Source organism: Thamnophis sirtalis, unplaced genomic scaffold (assembly GCF_051295495.1).
Source record: "Thamnophis sirtalis isolate CommonGarterSnake01/CBP01778 unplaced genomic scaffold, rThaSir2_p1.2 scaffold_9, whole genome shotgun sequence".
NCBI classification, from domain to species: Eukaryota; Metazoa; Chordata; class Lepidosauria; order Squamata; family Natricidae; genus Thamnophis; species Thamnophis sirtalis.
The window spans coordinates 23868047-23885167 of record NW_028261389.1 but is presented as its reverse complement, the minus strand read 5'-3'; the positions used below and the strand labels follow the sequence as shown (position 1 = coordinate 23885167).

Here is a 17121-nt window from a genome sequence, read left to right as displayed (position 1 = left end):
ATAAAGTGTTATACAAGCCATGAATACAGAATTAACTCCACATCTTTTAAACACAGAGAAGTGTTGCCTTTATTTGCATATGTTCATCCTGATTGTGTTTTTCCTCCTGTGAACATAAGTTGCAACACCATACAGCAAAACATCAAATGTAGAGGTAATATACCATGAGAAACCTCTGTGTGGAAAAACATTAATCTACAATTTCCCTTCAATGCAGAGAATTGGAAATGTACCCCCTTTTCAGGTTAGGAATTGAAATTAAACCATCTTTAATAAAAGTTCTCATTCAGTCTCCGATTAAGGTTACTCAGTGGAGAAAACTGCATATTGGTATTGATTCTACAGTCAAACTCCTCTTAAAATTAGTTTGTTTTTTCTAATATTTGCCTGGTATATGCCTACCTGCAGTTTAGATTGTTATTCCATATTCATTGTGTTGGCACAATACAGAACAGAACTTGGGCTTTGACCACAAAGTTTCACATTCTTTCAGATTCTTCAAAGTGCTAACAGTGTTCTCATTTTAAGGCAAATCATAACAGGTTCTTTCAGGTTTTTTTTTTAAGACTGGTTTCAGTCCGCAGATCACCCACTGCACCTGTTCCAGTTTATCTAAATTTTCTTAAAACATGATTGCACATTTCTTTGAAACTTGGCAGGACCTTTTACTCAATGGGTTTAGAGCATGTTTCTCACCTTAATAATTTTTTGATGGGTGAACTTCAATTCCCATAATTTTAAAATATTCTTTGTAGGGAATTCCGGGAGTTGAAATTCACTCATCTTAAAGTTTCCAAGGTAGAAAAACATTGGTTTAGAGCAGAGGTCCCCAGCCCTCAGGCTACGAACCAGTATCAGCCTATGGCCTGTTAGGAACTGCACCACACATCTTGAGGTGAACAGTGGACAAGCTTGCAAAACTGAAACCAGCCCGTCTGCTGGTCCGTGGAAAAATTGTCTTCCATGATTTTGGTTCCTGTTGCCAAAAAGTTTGCAAACCGCTGGTTTAGAGGATACATCATTCTGCATCAGACTGCTTTATAGCTGTGTAGGTTATATAGAATCTGGTAGCCTCTCCCCACTTTCTTTCCTATATGAAGTTAACTGATACTACTGTACTATTTAGGCCAGTTCTGGCAACAGCCCATCAATGCCATGGCCAGGGGTCTTTTTACCCTTCTGGAATATTCCTAGCTTGTACTCTATTAACAACACAAATTTCCATTCTTGCAATGTGCTAAGAAGGCATATTTAGGATGAATGGTTAGAGTTATTGTAGTTTGTTTATTTATTTATAAATATATATGCTCTGCCCCGTCTCTTTCCAAAGCGACTTTTTCCTTTTCCAAGTTATAATCAGAGATTTGTTTAGTATTGGTTTATCATCCTGTGTGAGTGCCATTATTGTTTTAAACTATGCCATCTGGCTTAGCATGTTTAAACTTACTATGGTCTATTCAGTAAACTATGGCTTAGTGTGATATGGATTCAATTAAAAGTATGGGTGAATCTTAAAAACAAGAAAATGTTTTCTAAGATACTTGATATATGAAGTAACTTAACAAAATGTTACTTCACACTAAAACAGGAAGTGCATGTTGTTTTAAGTAGATTGCATTATCTGTGTTTCATGCTTTCATAATAGTATTTATAAGGCATTCAAGAGGCTGAATTATCCAACAAATAAGATTAATAGAGCCAGTGTTAGCCTAGAGCAAAAGCCATTCCATCTTATAATTAAATCCACACTGGATAATGACACTGAACCTGCAGGGTGACAGGCATATGCTTGCATGCAGACAACCATCCAAACTAAAACAAATTCCCACAAGCAACGAGAAACAACAACAAAACAACTCTAACATGGAAACCAGATTCTGCAGCAAACTCAGACATCTATTTTGTCCCAACATTTTCATCAAGAGCATGATCCCCAGTTGCTTCTCACCCAAGATTAAAGAAGTGTTAATATGCTCTACTCATAATACAGGGGTGAACAATTAATTTTCCCAAGGGGCCACCTGAGAAACTGGGACTGTTGTGGAGGGGTGAACCAAAAAGGCTGTGAAGATGCATAGATGCACACGAATTGAAAAAAAAAATAGCAGATGCGTTCAAAACAAGTGATCTCTTATGGGTTGGACAGGGACAGCCAAACAGCTGAATGTGGCCCAGGGCCATAAAATACCTAAGTTTGCTCTAATTGTGATATATGCCAACATCTGCTAGCAATGTTTTTGTGGATTCTACGTAGGAGAAAGAGAATGGACTTCATGCAAAAGAATGAATGGACAAAAACTTGACATCAGGACTCAAAGAAGGACAAAATAACACAACATTTTAACTTCCCAGGACATTCCAAAACAGCTTTTGAGGAACAAAGAAATTGTACCAGCACAATCAAACTAGCGATTGCTGAGTTGCTGAATGCATCAGCAGGTTAAAGCTATCTCAGAAGATCATAAAAAGCACAAAAGTTACAATTGTTAATCGATAGGATGCTTGGTATAACCTGCATTTGAATAACCACTCTTTCTTTCCTTCTTTTCTGTCCCCATCTCCTCCTGATTTAAATTGTGTGTGTGTGTGTGTTTTTTCTCCTTCATATGTGTATTGGTTTAGTCAGTCAGTGGATTTGATGAAGTGAACTATTAAAAGCTTAAACCTTTTAATAAAATTTATCAGCCTGAAAAAGTGCGACCAGATTCTCTCTGAATTCAGGTGACCTGTGTAAATAATTCTAATGGTTCATTTAAGAATATTTTAGAGCTGTGTCCCTTCTGTTATAATCTGTGCTATGTGGAAAAACTAGACTCCTAGGCTTCAGAATATACTCATGGTTCAATATGTTATGTACGAGATTTTCCTACCTTATTTTTTGCAGTGCCAACTATTAAAATGTCTTAGTAGTTTACTTACTATCTCCAGTGTAGGCAGATATATTTCTGTTATAAAATATCATTAGTTTTTCATCAGTTATTTTCTTGGTTTAAAAAAATTAGGTAGAATTTGACTGAGAATATAACTGCATTTTTGTAAACTATTTATGCATCCAAGAGCTGTCCCATGCCCATTAGGTGGAGCCATAAAGCTTACATAGATTCTGCTACACATTAAACATTGTCAATGGAAGAAGATACACAAAGTAGGAGAATTAACGGTAAGTAAGGAGAATTAAAAATTATTAGTGGGGACATGCTCTCTCTCAGCTTATAAAGGTATTTAGAATGTCAAACCTATTGAAAGAGCAGGATAGTTGGAAGATGTGGCAGCCTTTGTCTCAACAGAAGAAGGAAATGGGGGATGAAAGATAATACTGAAAATTTCATGCATGTATGAATGTGTGTATACTGTTTGGTGCACACATAATGCATACTGATAGTGTTGTGTGAATAATATGTTGCCAGTTGGTGTTTGCAGTCAAGTGCATGTGGAATGATCACTATTCCAGCCGGACAAGTCTACCATTTTCCAAATTTCTCCATTCCATTCTTTCTGTGTCCTGATTTTACATACCTTCTTACCAGTCAGCATTCCATCCCCCATTATAATGCTTTATTTTATTGGCTGTTTTAATTATTTATTAGTTGTGATAATAGCAGCAATTATTATTATTGCTTGTAAAGATCCTATCTTTACAGTTTTTAGAAGATTTCCCCCAAGTGATACCTCTTTCTGAGACTTTATTATTTGAGGATGATCACACCGATTGACCTTGTAATAGGAGAGCTGTGTCAGTCTGTGGGGATAAACTATCAGGAGTCTGATGCAAGTTTTATGACCAACAAATGTTATTCAAAGGTGTACCTTTACAAAAGCCTATGCAGTTTAGTAGAATACAATGCTACCAAGTCTCCTGATTTTTTTTCTCACATTGGCTGAGTTTACATATTATGCTATGCTACAGTTGGCTTGGCATGATTTGTGTACAGACCACAGTTATCTGTGTTCATACATTATGCTATGTCATGATGAGTTATATCCCACAATGGATGTTTTTGTACAATATATTAAGCCAAATTCTAGGAGACCTCCTTATGGTTGGATTTTTAGATCACACTAAGCCAAAATATGATACATGAGGGAGCCTAACTGTTGCAGCATGGAATCTCTGGTTTATTATGGTTTACTTTGTAATGCCAATACAGCCAATTGCGATTAGCAGAAAGGTAAACATTACAGTGCTCATGGATACCAATGTACTCCAAGATATCTCACTGGTTCACTGGTTCATTCACTGATATTTTGAACATTTTCAATTTAAGAAGTAGAAGTGCATAGGTTAACTAGATGTAGGAAAGCAATGGCCTTTAATGTCATATTTATTTTGCAGGAGGGCCCATTTTGAGGCGGGTCATTTTGCCTGCTCATAAATCAGAGGTGGGTTCCTACCAGTTTGCACCTATTCGGTAGAACCGGTTCGTCAAATCTACCGAACCGGTTAGAAGAGGTTCCACCAGTGGACCCGGAAAGCAGGCCACACCTACAGAAGAGGTTCCAAAATTTTTTGAAACCCACCACTGGCCCTTGGATATGATTATCCTACACTATCATGCTCCTATTTCTAAAACTCAGTGCCTCTGTGAAAGGTAAGGATGACTACTGCGTTTGTGGTGCAATCAGAACATTGCGTGTGTTGAAGTTGTTTTAACGCAAACCAAAGATGCCTTTTAAAAAACAAGTTTACATCATATTCTTATGCATGCCAGTGCTGTGCGAGAGGTAATTTAAGGTGGTTCTGACAAGTGTCGTTGGCATCTTCATATCCGGTCACATGGGCAGCAAGCCACTCCCATAAAGGAGGCCACACCCACAGAGCAGGTTCGAACAATTTTTGAAATCCACCACTGTCGTAAATGGATATTTTGTGGTTGGTCAGGCTTAGCATGGTTACCATTTTGAGAATAGATGGTCTCCCATGAATGTCATATTGTGAGCCCTCAACTTGTTACCCAATTATGGTGGCTCTAACTTGCCCTTACTATAGCATCATGTGTGAAGGTAGCTTATGTTAAAGTATAACATGTCCAAAGTTTTGGAAAATAAGCTTGCTTAAGTGCACTGTGTAGGCTCAAAGGCTCATATGTCTCAATTATATTGTTCCTTGCTCTTACATCAATCTGGGTTGGGTTTTTTTAGCTAAGGAGATGCAAACTAGCAAATATTATTGTTCTGCAGGGATATTTGGGCATAATTTTATCCAATTTGTAATTCCATGTCAAAGTAATGGATTTAAAGCATACAGTTTTACATAGGATTTTTCACACCTTTCATTTTGTTTTCTTTTTATGGATTCAATTTGGATTCTGCTCATTCCAACCAACCGTGGCTGTGTGAAGCTGTTCTAGAGAACACCATAAATAATCCCATCTAATTTGGGCTGCAAAAATCCAGATGTTCACTAGAGGGCAGCACAGAGTTTTCAGTGTCTCTTTTTTGCTTTCCAGCCATCATCTGGATTTCTGTGGCCCAGATAGGGTAGGCTGACTACTTATATCCTGAATCATTTTTATTTGTAGACAAATGGGAGAAAAATGGAAAAGGGGAAGAACAGGTAAAGTAATGGGGAAACAACCATTTTATGATTTTTTTCACTTCTTCACATTTTCTGTATTGGCCCTTAATCTTGGTTTGGTTTGGTTTCTCTTCCAAGGAGAATAATTTAGTGGTTTAATTTGTGGAGGGAAATTACTCTTAGAACTCTGTGCCTCTTCTGGCATTGAGAGTTATTTGCCTGGCTTTATGATACTATGTAAATCATACTTGGAACAGCCTGTTCTAACTAGCTGTATCTTTTTAATTTAGTGATATAATTTCTGAAAGGAAATTATGTTAGAATTATATGTCTCTTCTTCCATTAAGGGCTATTTATCCAGTTAATGCATGCTTCTAATTCCATCCTCAATGAGGAACGATTGGAATACTTTGGGATAAGTAGTTTGTAACCAAGATTATTAGATATGGTTGTGTAGGCTTAAGTGTAACAACCCTTGCTGGAAACCAGATGATTAATAGTCCTTGTAAGGTTGGAACCATTTATAGCATTAGATTTGCTATGTTTTACCATTTGACCTGAAAAGTATGCCAAGAAGCATGACATCTGTAAATCTGTTGACACAGTATTTTGGTTTTCTAGAATAGAGTTCAGCTAAGCACCTGACTTCACAGGAGGTCTGTTGCCAATGACAACATATTTTGTAAACCACCAAGTGCCCTAAGATTGTGATGATCTAAAAATCTAATAAATAAAACATTACATTTCTTCATTTCCACACTGCTGTATATAGAAGTTGGATTGATAAGTCCGCCTAGAGCAGTGATGGCTAACCTTTTTAGGAGCAAGTGGCCAAAACATGTGCATGCGTGTGCAAATGCATGTGTGTGCCCAAACCACCAAAATGCAATGCGTATGTGGCCCACATGTGCCCTGCCCCCTGCACATGCTCATGCCTCCCGCACACACCCTGCCCCCCCTCACATGCACCCTGCTCCTGCTCATGCCCCCGCGCTCTACGCCTCACCCTATGCGCATGTGTGGCAGAGACCCAACGATCAGCTGGCCGGCAGGAACTGCGCACGCATGCGCGGTGGAGCTGAACTAGGATGACAGCTCACGTGCCTACAGAGAGGGCGTTGCATGCCACCTGTGGCACACATGCTATAGGTTTGCCATCACAGGCCTAGAGTTACCCTATGGTAAGATAGGCAGTCAATACATTTTATAAAATAAATAAGTACTAAATTTATCTTGGCTTCTCTGATTAAGAATAAAATCTTACCTATAGTATGTTTACTCTTGATTAAGAATAAAATTTTACATATAGTATGTTTACCTGTGAATAAACCATGCTGGGCACAAGAAAACCTATTTTTGAGAAGTCATACTCAGAGCTGCATGATTTTGTTGGCTAAGAAGTAAAAATGTTACAATGGTAGAGGTACAGTATGTTTATTCCTATGTATGAATTTCAGTTTTCTGTCTCTCTGCTATGAAAACATCTTAATTATTTTAAAACTATAGTCATACTGAAAATAACATCCATTGCTATTAATTTTTTTAAGTCCAGATATTTGCATATGTTTATTTGCAGGTTTATTTTTCTTAAGTAAAAACTCCCACTTATTCTCACATCCATATATTCCTTGCAAACTCAAAACCTAGCTGGCTAGATCAGGTTTGAGCTCCAGAAGAAAGGAAGTGGGAGAACCACATGGAATGTTTTATCTCTGTGATAGTTTCCAGGGATTATGGGTCCCATACAATCTGACATTTTCAATCAGCTTCTCCAGTCCATCAAACTTTGGCCATTCTGGCACTTCCCTCATATATGTTGGTACTTTCTTACTGGGATGTAATTGCAAGTTCATATATGAACTCTTGTTTTGGGAAGCATATTTTGAAACTCTTCATTCTACCTGGTGTAAAGGGTGAAATCTTCCTGAGTAAATTCTTCTTTTTGGCTTGCTTTGCGTAACACATTTTTCACACACCTCTATTCAAATATATATGCCACCGAGCTTACGCATTATCACTGAATCATAGAATTATATATTGCCATTAAATGCTAGTGACAGTGGTATCAATATACTGAGGCAAATCAGTTTGATGTACTGCTTAAGGCAGTGTTTGTCAACCTTGGCAACTTGAAGATGTCCGGACTTCAACTCCCAGAATTCCCCAGCCAGCATTCGCTGGGAGTTGAAGTCCAGACATCTTCAAGTTGCCAAGGTTGACAAACACTGGCTTAAGGCATCAAAAAGAGGGCAAATTATGAATTCTAGTCCCATCTTATCCACAAAGGCAGCCAAATGACCTTGGGCCAATTATTCATTCTCATCCCTAGGAAGCAGGCAAAGGCAAACCTCCTCTGAAACATGGTTAAAAAAAGTCACAATGACAGCAGTGTCATTAACGCCCCATCCCGTTATGTACTGCACAGAAAAAGGAGAAGTCATGGCCACTACCTTGACTAATAATAAAGCAGCTTCTGAGATAGAGCTTTCTTTAACATATATTCTACTGTAATGAACAAAACTATGACTCTATGTACATAACCATGACATGGTGTCTAACAATACAGGTTGTACTTGATTTACAACAGTTTACTTAGTGACCATTCAAAGTTACAATGGCACTGAAAAAATTGATTTATGACAATTTTTCACACTTACAACCTTTGCAGCATCCCCATGGGCATGTGAGCAGAATTCAGTCGCCTGGCAACTGATTCATATTTATGACGGTTGCTGTATCCCGGGCTCTTGTGATCAACTTTTGCAACTTTCTGCCGAGCAAAGTCAATTGAGGAAGCCAGATTCACTCAACAACTGTGGCAAGAAAAGTCATAAAATGGGTTAAAACTCACTTAAGAAATGTTTCAATTGAAATTTTGGGCTCAATTGTAGTCATAAGTTGAGGACTACCTATATTGGTAATATAATGTGAGTATTAATACAAATTAGTTGATGGTCTATTTTCTGCTCTGGCAATAATGGGGCTACAAGCAGTTCGTTGTCCTATGTTATTAGGTACAATATTCTTTAAGCATACCTTACCAAGGGTGTGACCACTTTCAGACCATTGATGGTATCCTACCCCTTATACAATGTTTTGCATATCTGCCCATGTAGCAGTGCATTGGGCCATCCAAATTATAGTGCTTAGCAGTAGGAACACTTTATTTTATTTTAAAAGGTTTGTCCTACAGCATGACAATGTAGGACAATTTCATAAATATAAACATGTTTGTGCAATTTTACAATTCTATTTGCTTTTCATTGGTGATCATAGTTGGTGAGACATTTTTATTTTTGAGCTTAACTTTCCAAATACACCTAAGCAGTGCTGATTACTGCACAGTTGTTTTATTTCAAAACCTGCACTCCTTCAAGCCTGTGTAAATCTACAGGGAGTGCTGATTTAATGACTGCAGTAGGCACCAGCGACTTGGTCATTAAGCAAAGTGATCACTAAATGAAATCACAACTGTCAAGAGAAGGCAAATATACATGGCCCAGGGTAATGTTGCAGGCGGTTTATTCTTCCAAGCATTCAGGCTTGTGATAGAGCCCATCCTCAGGGAATTTCTCTCTCACCAGAATCTCTGCACTGGGCTGTTCTAGTTGTATTTATATGTTGCCTGATTGTGTGTGGCCTTTAGTTGTTAATAGCTGGCCATCAGCACTGCAATTAACAACTAAACGCCACATACAACTTACTACTATTTAAATGCAACCTACAGAAAGAGAAGTTCCCTGAGGATGGGCTCCAACACCAGCACAAAACCTTAGAAAGATAAACCCCCGGTCCTGGTGACCCACTCAGATTGGATCCTGCAATCACAACTATGCTTATGATTGTACTTCAATTTGCCTTTGCTTTACAGACCTGTGAAGGTTTAAATGCAAGGATTGGTCAGTAAGTTACCTTTTTCATTTTCATTGTAACTGAAATGCCTCGCTTCAGGAGGCATTTTCCACCAGCAAATGGAATCTGAAGTGGATTGTCTGATCATCTCATTCTCCTGTGATTGCCCAACTGTGCTGCGGCCTATGCAACTGTTCATGCTATAAACTAATTAAATACATTTTAACCTCCTCGTGTTTGTTCATCAATCATTTGCATGTGACACTTTGTATTATTGTTCAGTAGATACTATGGTACTACACCATTCTGTAATGCGATACAGTATTTTGATGCAGTATTTTGATTTGAGTATAGTGTGTTAGATGTTAGATGATTCCAGATTTCCACGTGTTTTTCAAGTTTCTTTTTAGAGAATTAGGTCACTTGTCTAATTCATCTCAAGGTTGAGGCAATCACTACATTGCCTTCAAAGTAGCTTACAAGTCAATCATTTTATGCTCTGTTCAAAATTCCAGCTGTAAATGTCAGACTGACTGATCTTTGATCCCCTGCATCCCATTTCCCCCCTTTTAAGGAAGATAACAGATATTTCTCTCTATCCATTCATCTGGGACATCATCTTATCCAGTGGTGAAATGCAATTTTTTTTTACTACTGGTTTTATGGGCGTGGCTTGATGGGCGTGGCGTGGCAAGGAAAGGATATTACAAAATCTCCATTCCCACCCCACTCTGGGGCCAGTTAGAGGTGGTATTTGTGGGTTATCCAAATTTCCGCTACCAGTTCTCCAGAACCTATCAGAACCTGCTGAATTTCACCCCTGATCTCATCCTTCCAGGATGTCTCAAAATGGGTTGGCCCAACCAACAGCCAGTTGCTTCGGTGCCCCTGAGGGGCAATCCATCCAGATGTGGGGGATGTGAAGTTCTTCCCTCTGCCTCCAATAAAAATGCCCGGATCACGAGCTACACCGCGCAATTCTTCCCTTTTCGAGCAAAGCATTCGATTCAAACACTGAAGAGCGCGTAAAAAGGTCGTTCACCTTTCTAAGCGAAAGGAAATCAAGGCGTTTTCAGGGGCCGCAGAAGCCCGGAGGCTCATCTGAGCAACAAGAGCCGTGGGTGGCGCAGCAGTTGCAATACTGAGCGGCTCAAGGTTGACTCAGCCTTCCATCCTCCCGAGGTCGGTAAAACGAGGACCCAGATTGCTGCGGCGGGAGGGGGGCGGGGCGGCGGCAATATGCTGAGTCAGTAAACCGCTTAGAGCGGCCTGAAAGGCCCCGTGAAGCGGCATATAAATTCAAGTGCGCGCGCGCGCTCAGAGCTCAATCCAGACCCCTGGATGGTCTTCGGCGAGCCCGAGCAGCCGGAGGAGGCGGGGCTTGAGGAAGTGACTTCAGCCTGCAGCGCTTGCACGCGTGGAGAGGGAGAGCTCCCGGCGCGCGACTCACCGACGTCCCTGCCTGAAGGCGCTGGAGGCTGTTGCGCTGGTCATGGCAGTGGCGGCTGCTGGTACCTTCAGGCTCCTTCTCAGGGCAGCAGGGAAAGACAATGCGGGCAGGACGGCGGCTGCGTCTACTACTGCGGCTGCTGCTGCTGCTGTTGTCCCTTTTCCGGACCTCTCCGCCGGGCTCTCTCTTGGCAGCGGCGGCGGCTTAAAAGCGAAGCCTTACTGCACGCTGTCTCCGCAGCAGCAGCAGCCGTCCGCTCCGCCTCCGGATATGAAAAGCTACCTGTGGAAAAGCTACAACGAGGCCAAAAGAGTCACCAAAGGTGAGCGAGAATCGGGGGATGCGGCGGCGGGGGGTGGGTGGGTTGAGAGAAGGTTGTCCCGCAGGGCGAGCGCGCTCGCCTACCTTCTTGGCGCGGTGCCTGTTGCACGTTTTAGCGCCGGGCAGCTTTGGTGCCTTTTCAAAAACGAGGCTTCCGGCTTCCCTCGCTGCCCCCTTGAGGGTCGCAGAAAGGGGGCTCGCCCTCCTCCTCGTCTCACTTCCCTCTTTTGTTCCTCTTCGTTTTGGGCGGGCTCCACAATGACTTAAAAAAAATTCTTACTCGACGGTGAGTAAGGTGATGCGCTTCAGCTTCGACGTGGGGAAAGCCATCTCCTTGGCCAAGGTCACGGGGGGGGGGCAGGTTTGTCGCCCTGCAATGGCTTGAGCTTAGAATCGGAGTTGAGCAGGTGATAAACCAGGCAATAGTAGGTGGTACTGGATTTGTAAGTTGTGTGGGAGGATGCCTGTACAAACAAACACAGAGTCCTCTATCAGTAAGAACATTGGGGTGTTTTTATGGATGTCCTGATAGAAGAACGGTGTGCTGTTGATCTCTGGATAATGTATAAGGAAATGGACTTGGGAAACCCATAGTAAGTCCTTAGTGGACCCCCCTGCCTGCGGATAATACTTCAAGAACTCCAAGAGCCATGTAGGTTAAGCATCCTATTTGCTTAATTCTAGGCTGCAGACAGGGATGAAATCCAGCAGGTTCTGACAGGTTCTGGAGAACCAGTAGCAGAAATTTTGAGTAGTTTGAAGAACTGGCAAATACCACCTCTGGCTGGCCCCAGAGTGGGGTGGGATTGGAGATTTTGCAATATCCTTCCCCTGCCACGCCCACCAAGCCATGCCCACAGAGCTGGTAGTAAAAAAAAATTGAATTTCTCCACTGCTGCAGCATAATTTACAGCTCTAGTAGTTGCTTTAATGTTTACTTTTAAATAAAATGGGAATATCCAATCAGAATCTCCCCAACTGCAGTGGTTGTAATTTGCTTCTGCCTCATAGGCAAGTTTAGTTGAGTTTAGTTTATTGTCATTGCACCTCGTACAACAAAATTAAATGCCATCTTCAGTGTACATCATACATAAGAAAGCTATAAAAATAAAACAAAAACATGCATCCTTCACATTTTACACAATTGAATGGAAAACCCCTGATGCTGCATTAATATTACACTATACAGTAGAATTCAATAGAGTAAGCAAGGATTACCAGGAATCTTAGGTAGGAGGATTGCAAGCAAATGTACAAGAGAATCAAACAAAGCTCTGCCACCAGGAAGAGAATAATTAAATCAGGCATTTTGAATAAGAAGTACTGGGAATGAAAAATATAATCAAAATGGAGGTAATCCCTAGGAAACGCTTTTTTTAAAGGAGACATGTGGGTAAGTTTTCTATAGGGGCCCTTTTTCTTTTTAAAATGTAAAGAAATCATTAGGAAACATTACTGCCATTGCAGAATTCCATCTATGCTTAGTTTGCTGCAGTTGATAGTAAAAATCCGAGCTCCGTTCAAAGCGCTACTATAAAGTGTGCAGTTGGGACATGCCAGGAATGACTCTCCCAGGCATATTCTGCCCATCTCATATAGATTATCAAAGGAGTGGCTTTTGTGAATCACTACCCACACAAGAAATCAGTGGGGCATGGTTGGTACATTCTGGCACTCTTCCCCCCCCCCCCGAGGACAAAGAAGTTGACGCCTCCTGTAAGTTTTCCTAGACAGGAATTATATTGCTCTGTATAACTCCACCCTGTATAACTCAAGGGGTTAAAATAGCAGAGTTTTTGAAAAAAATAAAATGAGTGATTTCATCTATTTTTATAAAGCATTATAAAATATCTTCAGCCTCTCAGACATGGACTTGGTTGCAATGAACCACTACAATGAGTGCAATGCACTGTGACGGTGACCTTCCTGGGAATACAGCCCTAGTGTATCTCTTTCCTGACAGCTTCTACTCTGATGACCAACGTATTAGTTGGATATATCATGGAGCAGCTTTCTGGTCTTTGGAGATGGACCTGTCAAATCTATCCTATTTAGAAGTGGAAGAAGATTAAGAGAGGATTCAAATGACTTGAGGATTGAGATGCAAGTTACTACATAATATAACAGATGTTGCTGCACTTGCTAGCTGGTGTGGGTGATAATTGCACTTTAATAACCAGAAGGCCATATTTATTCCACTCCTTAAAATTCTAGCTGCAGCTTACCTCTATTGGTGAACTTTGAGAAAACTGTGGAATTTACCAGCAATTCTTTCAAAACATTAAGAATCATTTTATCTACAACAGTGAAAAAATAATCTGAAAAGTCCATTCCTGATATGGTATCTTTTTCTTTTTCTCCTTTTAAGAGAGCTATGCTTCTTCAATATTTTTTTTAAACTATGAAACATAGTAAAGGCATTGTTGAAGGTGATAGGCCATTTGAAAATCAAGGAAATGTAAGAGATACTAATCTTCCAAACATGATTGTGGATCAGTTTGCTTTTGGAGTTCCTTTGAAACATTTGTGTCTTCAGCAGCAATAATAATAATAATACGGCGAAACAACTGGCCGCTGTGATACAATTGTATGATAATAATAATGATGATGATGATGATATTGTTGATCAGTGTGAGATAGAGAAGGTTTGTATGTAGAATCAGTTTTGGTCTAGCGGTTAAAGCACCAAGTTAGAAAGCAAAAGAGACCATGAAGTCAAGTCCTACCCTACCATGAAAGCTGGTTGGGTGACTTTGGACCGGTCAACCTCTGTCAATCTCACCCACAACAACGTTACAGGGTGGTGGTTGTGGGTAAAATAGAAAAGTGTGTTGAATATTTCACCGTCTTAAATTATTTGTAAAAATAAAAGTGGGATATGGAATGAATGAAAGATTCAGGATGGCATGAAGATATTTTAATTCAAACCTGGGAAATCACTTTGCTGCTATGAGCATGCTAGAAGACAGAGACGTGGGCTTTCTATCACAATGAGTTACCTGGGCAGCAAAGCTACTATTAGGAAAGATTCAAACTGGAGAATGAACGTTCAGTATAGGCCTCTATTGGTTAGAGTTTTAATTGAACTTGGAAACCTATAGGCAACTATTTGCAGGGCCTCAGGACAGCTGCCATCTAATTATGATGGCTCACCTGTGGTTTCAAAGTCAATCCTTTCAGAGTGCATTGCTATAATCCAATCATAATTGCACAGATCACTGTTGTGAGGGCCTCCTACCATGTTTCTCTGAAAACAAGACCAGCTATAAAACAACCCCTAGCATGATTTTCAGGATGCTCGTAATATAAATCCTACTCCCAAAATAAGCCCCAGTTAAGATCGTCAGCCAGATGGATGAATTTAATACCATATTTCCCCTGAAAATAAGCCCTAATGCATCTTTTAGAGAAAAAATTAATATAAGACTTGGTCTTATTTTTAGGAAAATATAGTAATTAGATAAATTTCTGGGGACTAGCAATATGTTCCTAGCTGATATTATTCCAAGGTAAGCCTGGAGTTCACGCATTGTACCAAACCATAATGTTGTCTTTCTGGTCTGTTATAATGTATGATGAGCTGCTGCAACCCCTGGCATGCGAACTAGTGTGTAGTGTAAGCCAGACAATTTGATTTATTCACAAATCATGACTAAACAAGCCATGGTTTAGCATAACGTGTGAATGCCAATAAAATGAACTACAAACCAGGCTCATGTAACCTTCCTCAACAGATAGTAAGAGTAGAAGTAGTTAATTCAACAAGAAGTGCCAAAACAAGCCATAGGTTAGTGTCGTGTATGAGTATAATATACTTGTATTTCATAAAGAGAGGCTGGGCCATTCATTCTAAATCAATTTATAGTACTGTATTTTCAATTATTTATTTTAATTTTAAATGTACTCTTAAAGCAAGGTTACAGTATATAATACGTACATGAGTTAAGATGTTTGCCATTTTTTCACAATGCTTTTCAAATGAGCTGCTGCATAAGTTAGCTTAAATTTTCTCTCAAGATTTTGTGCTGCAGTTGCAAAAAGTATATTTCATGTATGCTTTCATACTTTTGTTTAAATAGGGCAGATGCATCATGCCGCTATGCTAAATTATGCCTGTTTCAAAGTACTATTTGTCAGGTAGCATATGCATTTTATTAAAAAGCCAAGTTACATTATGTGGCTTCAGGATTTAAAGAGTGTTCCAGAATACATTCATTTACCTTATTAGGTAAGGATTTTCATGCAGCAATTTTATCTTGCTAAGATAGTTGCAGGTTTTGTAAACAGTTAGAAGACAGAAAACTGAGTGCTGGTACATTTTAAATGAGAAAGTGAGCTGTACAAATCCTGGAGTAGTTTGGTTTGCTTTAAAATTTTTGTGCTGCATCAAATACTTTGGGCAATTTGTAAGGAATATAAAAATTAAAATGCAAACCACGATGTAATATTAAACTCAGCAGTAAAAAACAAGAATCAAATAGTTCAAACATTAAAATACTGAGGTCAAAATAATGAGAACTGAAAAGTTGGGCAATGAACAAAAGGTCTTTATGTGGTGTCAAGATAACCACAAAGATGACAAACAGAAGAGAACTGACTGTCTAAATCTTAGAGGCAATCTACCACAATGTATTTGTTGTTATTGCACTTGTTGGCAAAAGTAAAAGTTTTTAATGTAGCCTCCTGATATTGAACACTTTAGCCATGTGTTTTGCTACATGTATTGTCCCCAAGACTTATAGATTTGCTTTTTTTTTGTAAACATAAAATCAATCTTATTTAATGTTATAAAATAGGCAAGCTGTTACATACTTATGTACAATCTTTATATCTCAGTCTAATTTATTCTAATTTATCTTTTCAATCTGTAATTTATAAATATATAATGTTAAAAAGATGAGGTGATTATTTTAAATTTAGTTTAATATAGGAAAGAACTATTGTATAATGTACGGATGTCAAAAGCTGTAGGAACTTTTAAATTGCTCAATAAAAATTAAAGAATACCCCACATTGGTAAAATCAGTGGGAATTTTTCCTGGTTTCATTTGTCCAAGATCTGCTTTTTAGTTTTTCTTTCTATATACCTTGTATTGATATTCTGTTTTGACATTTCTAAAGGCTGCTTTGGATTGGAGGAAGATGGAAATCTCTTCAGTTTTTTAATCTCTCGGTTGTACATAAATATCTAACAATGTGTTCAGTTGGTGTTAAAATTGACTTTTATCATACAACAGAAAAACACCTTATTTTGTCATATGGCATTTATATGTTCATAGGTCTGAATCTTTGTGAAGTCAACACTGCATTAATAAATTACATGTAATAATCAAGTGCTTCAGTGCTATCTCAGTTATGATCCTTATAATAAATGATTTATGAACAACTGAGCATCATTACATTTAACATAATTCATTTCTTATATTTGCACTTCTTCCAGTGAATCCAGGATAGCCTAAATGGCCTTCCAGTTTTATCTTCAAAGGAACTTTGAAGTGTTCTTCTGATTTCTGGTGTGCATGTGCGCATGAAGATCAGTTGGCCAGTGTACATGTGCGTGCCAGAAACCAAAAGATCATCTTCTTGGTGTGCGTATACACACCAGGTGGCTGCTCTTCCGGTTTCTGGCACGCACGTGCACGCTCCCATTTCGGCACTCAGTGCCGAAAAGCTTCGCCAACACTGACCTAGGTCATACCACATGCTGAGATGTCCAATGCACATTTAAAATACAAAAGAGCAAACCATTTCAATAAGTATTGAACAGGCAAAGAGTATCCAGAACAGGAGCCTCTTGTGTTTCAAAGATGTGTTGTTGCCTCTTAAGCTCCCGTTAACTCTACCAGCATGAGGAAGTAATCTGTTCATGAAAATGGACTGGGGGAAAGTTCCCAAGAATCAGATCTGAGTGACCACTATCTGAATGAGCTACTGAACAGACCAGAATCTACATCATGTTAGCTAAAGAATAGCATTAAGTATC

General features: G+C 39.4%; 1 protein-coding gene across 1 annotated transcript in view; it reads left to right on the top strand.

The window, feature by feature from the left end:
* The first annotated feature begins 10754 nt into the window (after nucleotides 1-10754).
* The window catches only part of NT5DC3 (5'-nucleotidase domain containing 3), a 28677-nt gene continuing 22310 nt past the window's right edge, over nucleotides 10755-17121 (top strand). The window contains exon 1 of the mRNA XM_087723072.1: nucleotides 10755-11139. Coding sequence (XP_087579198.1) covers nucleotides 10860-11139 — 280 coding nt within the window. The 5' untranslated portion in view covers nucleotides 10755-10859. The remainder of the gene's footprint in view (nucleotides 11140-17121) is intronic.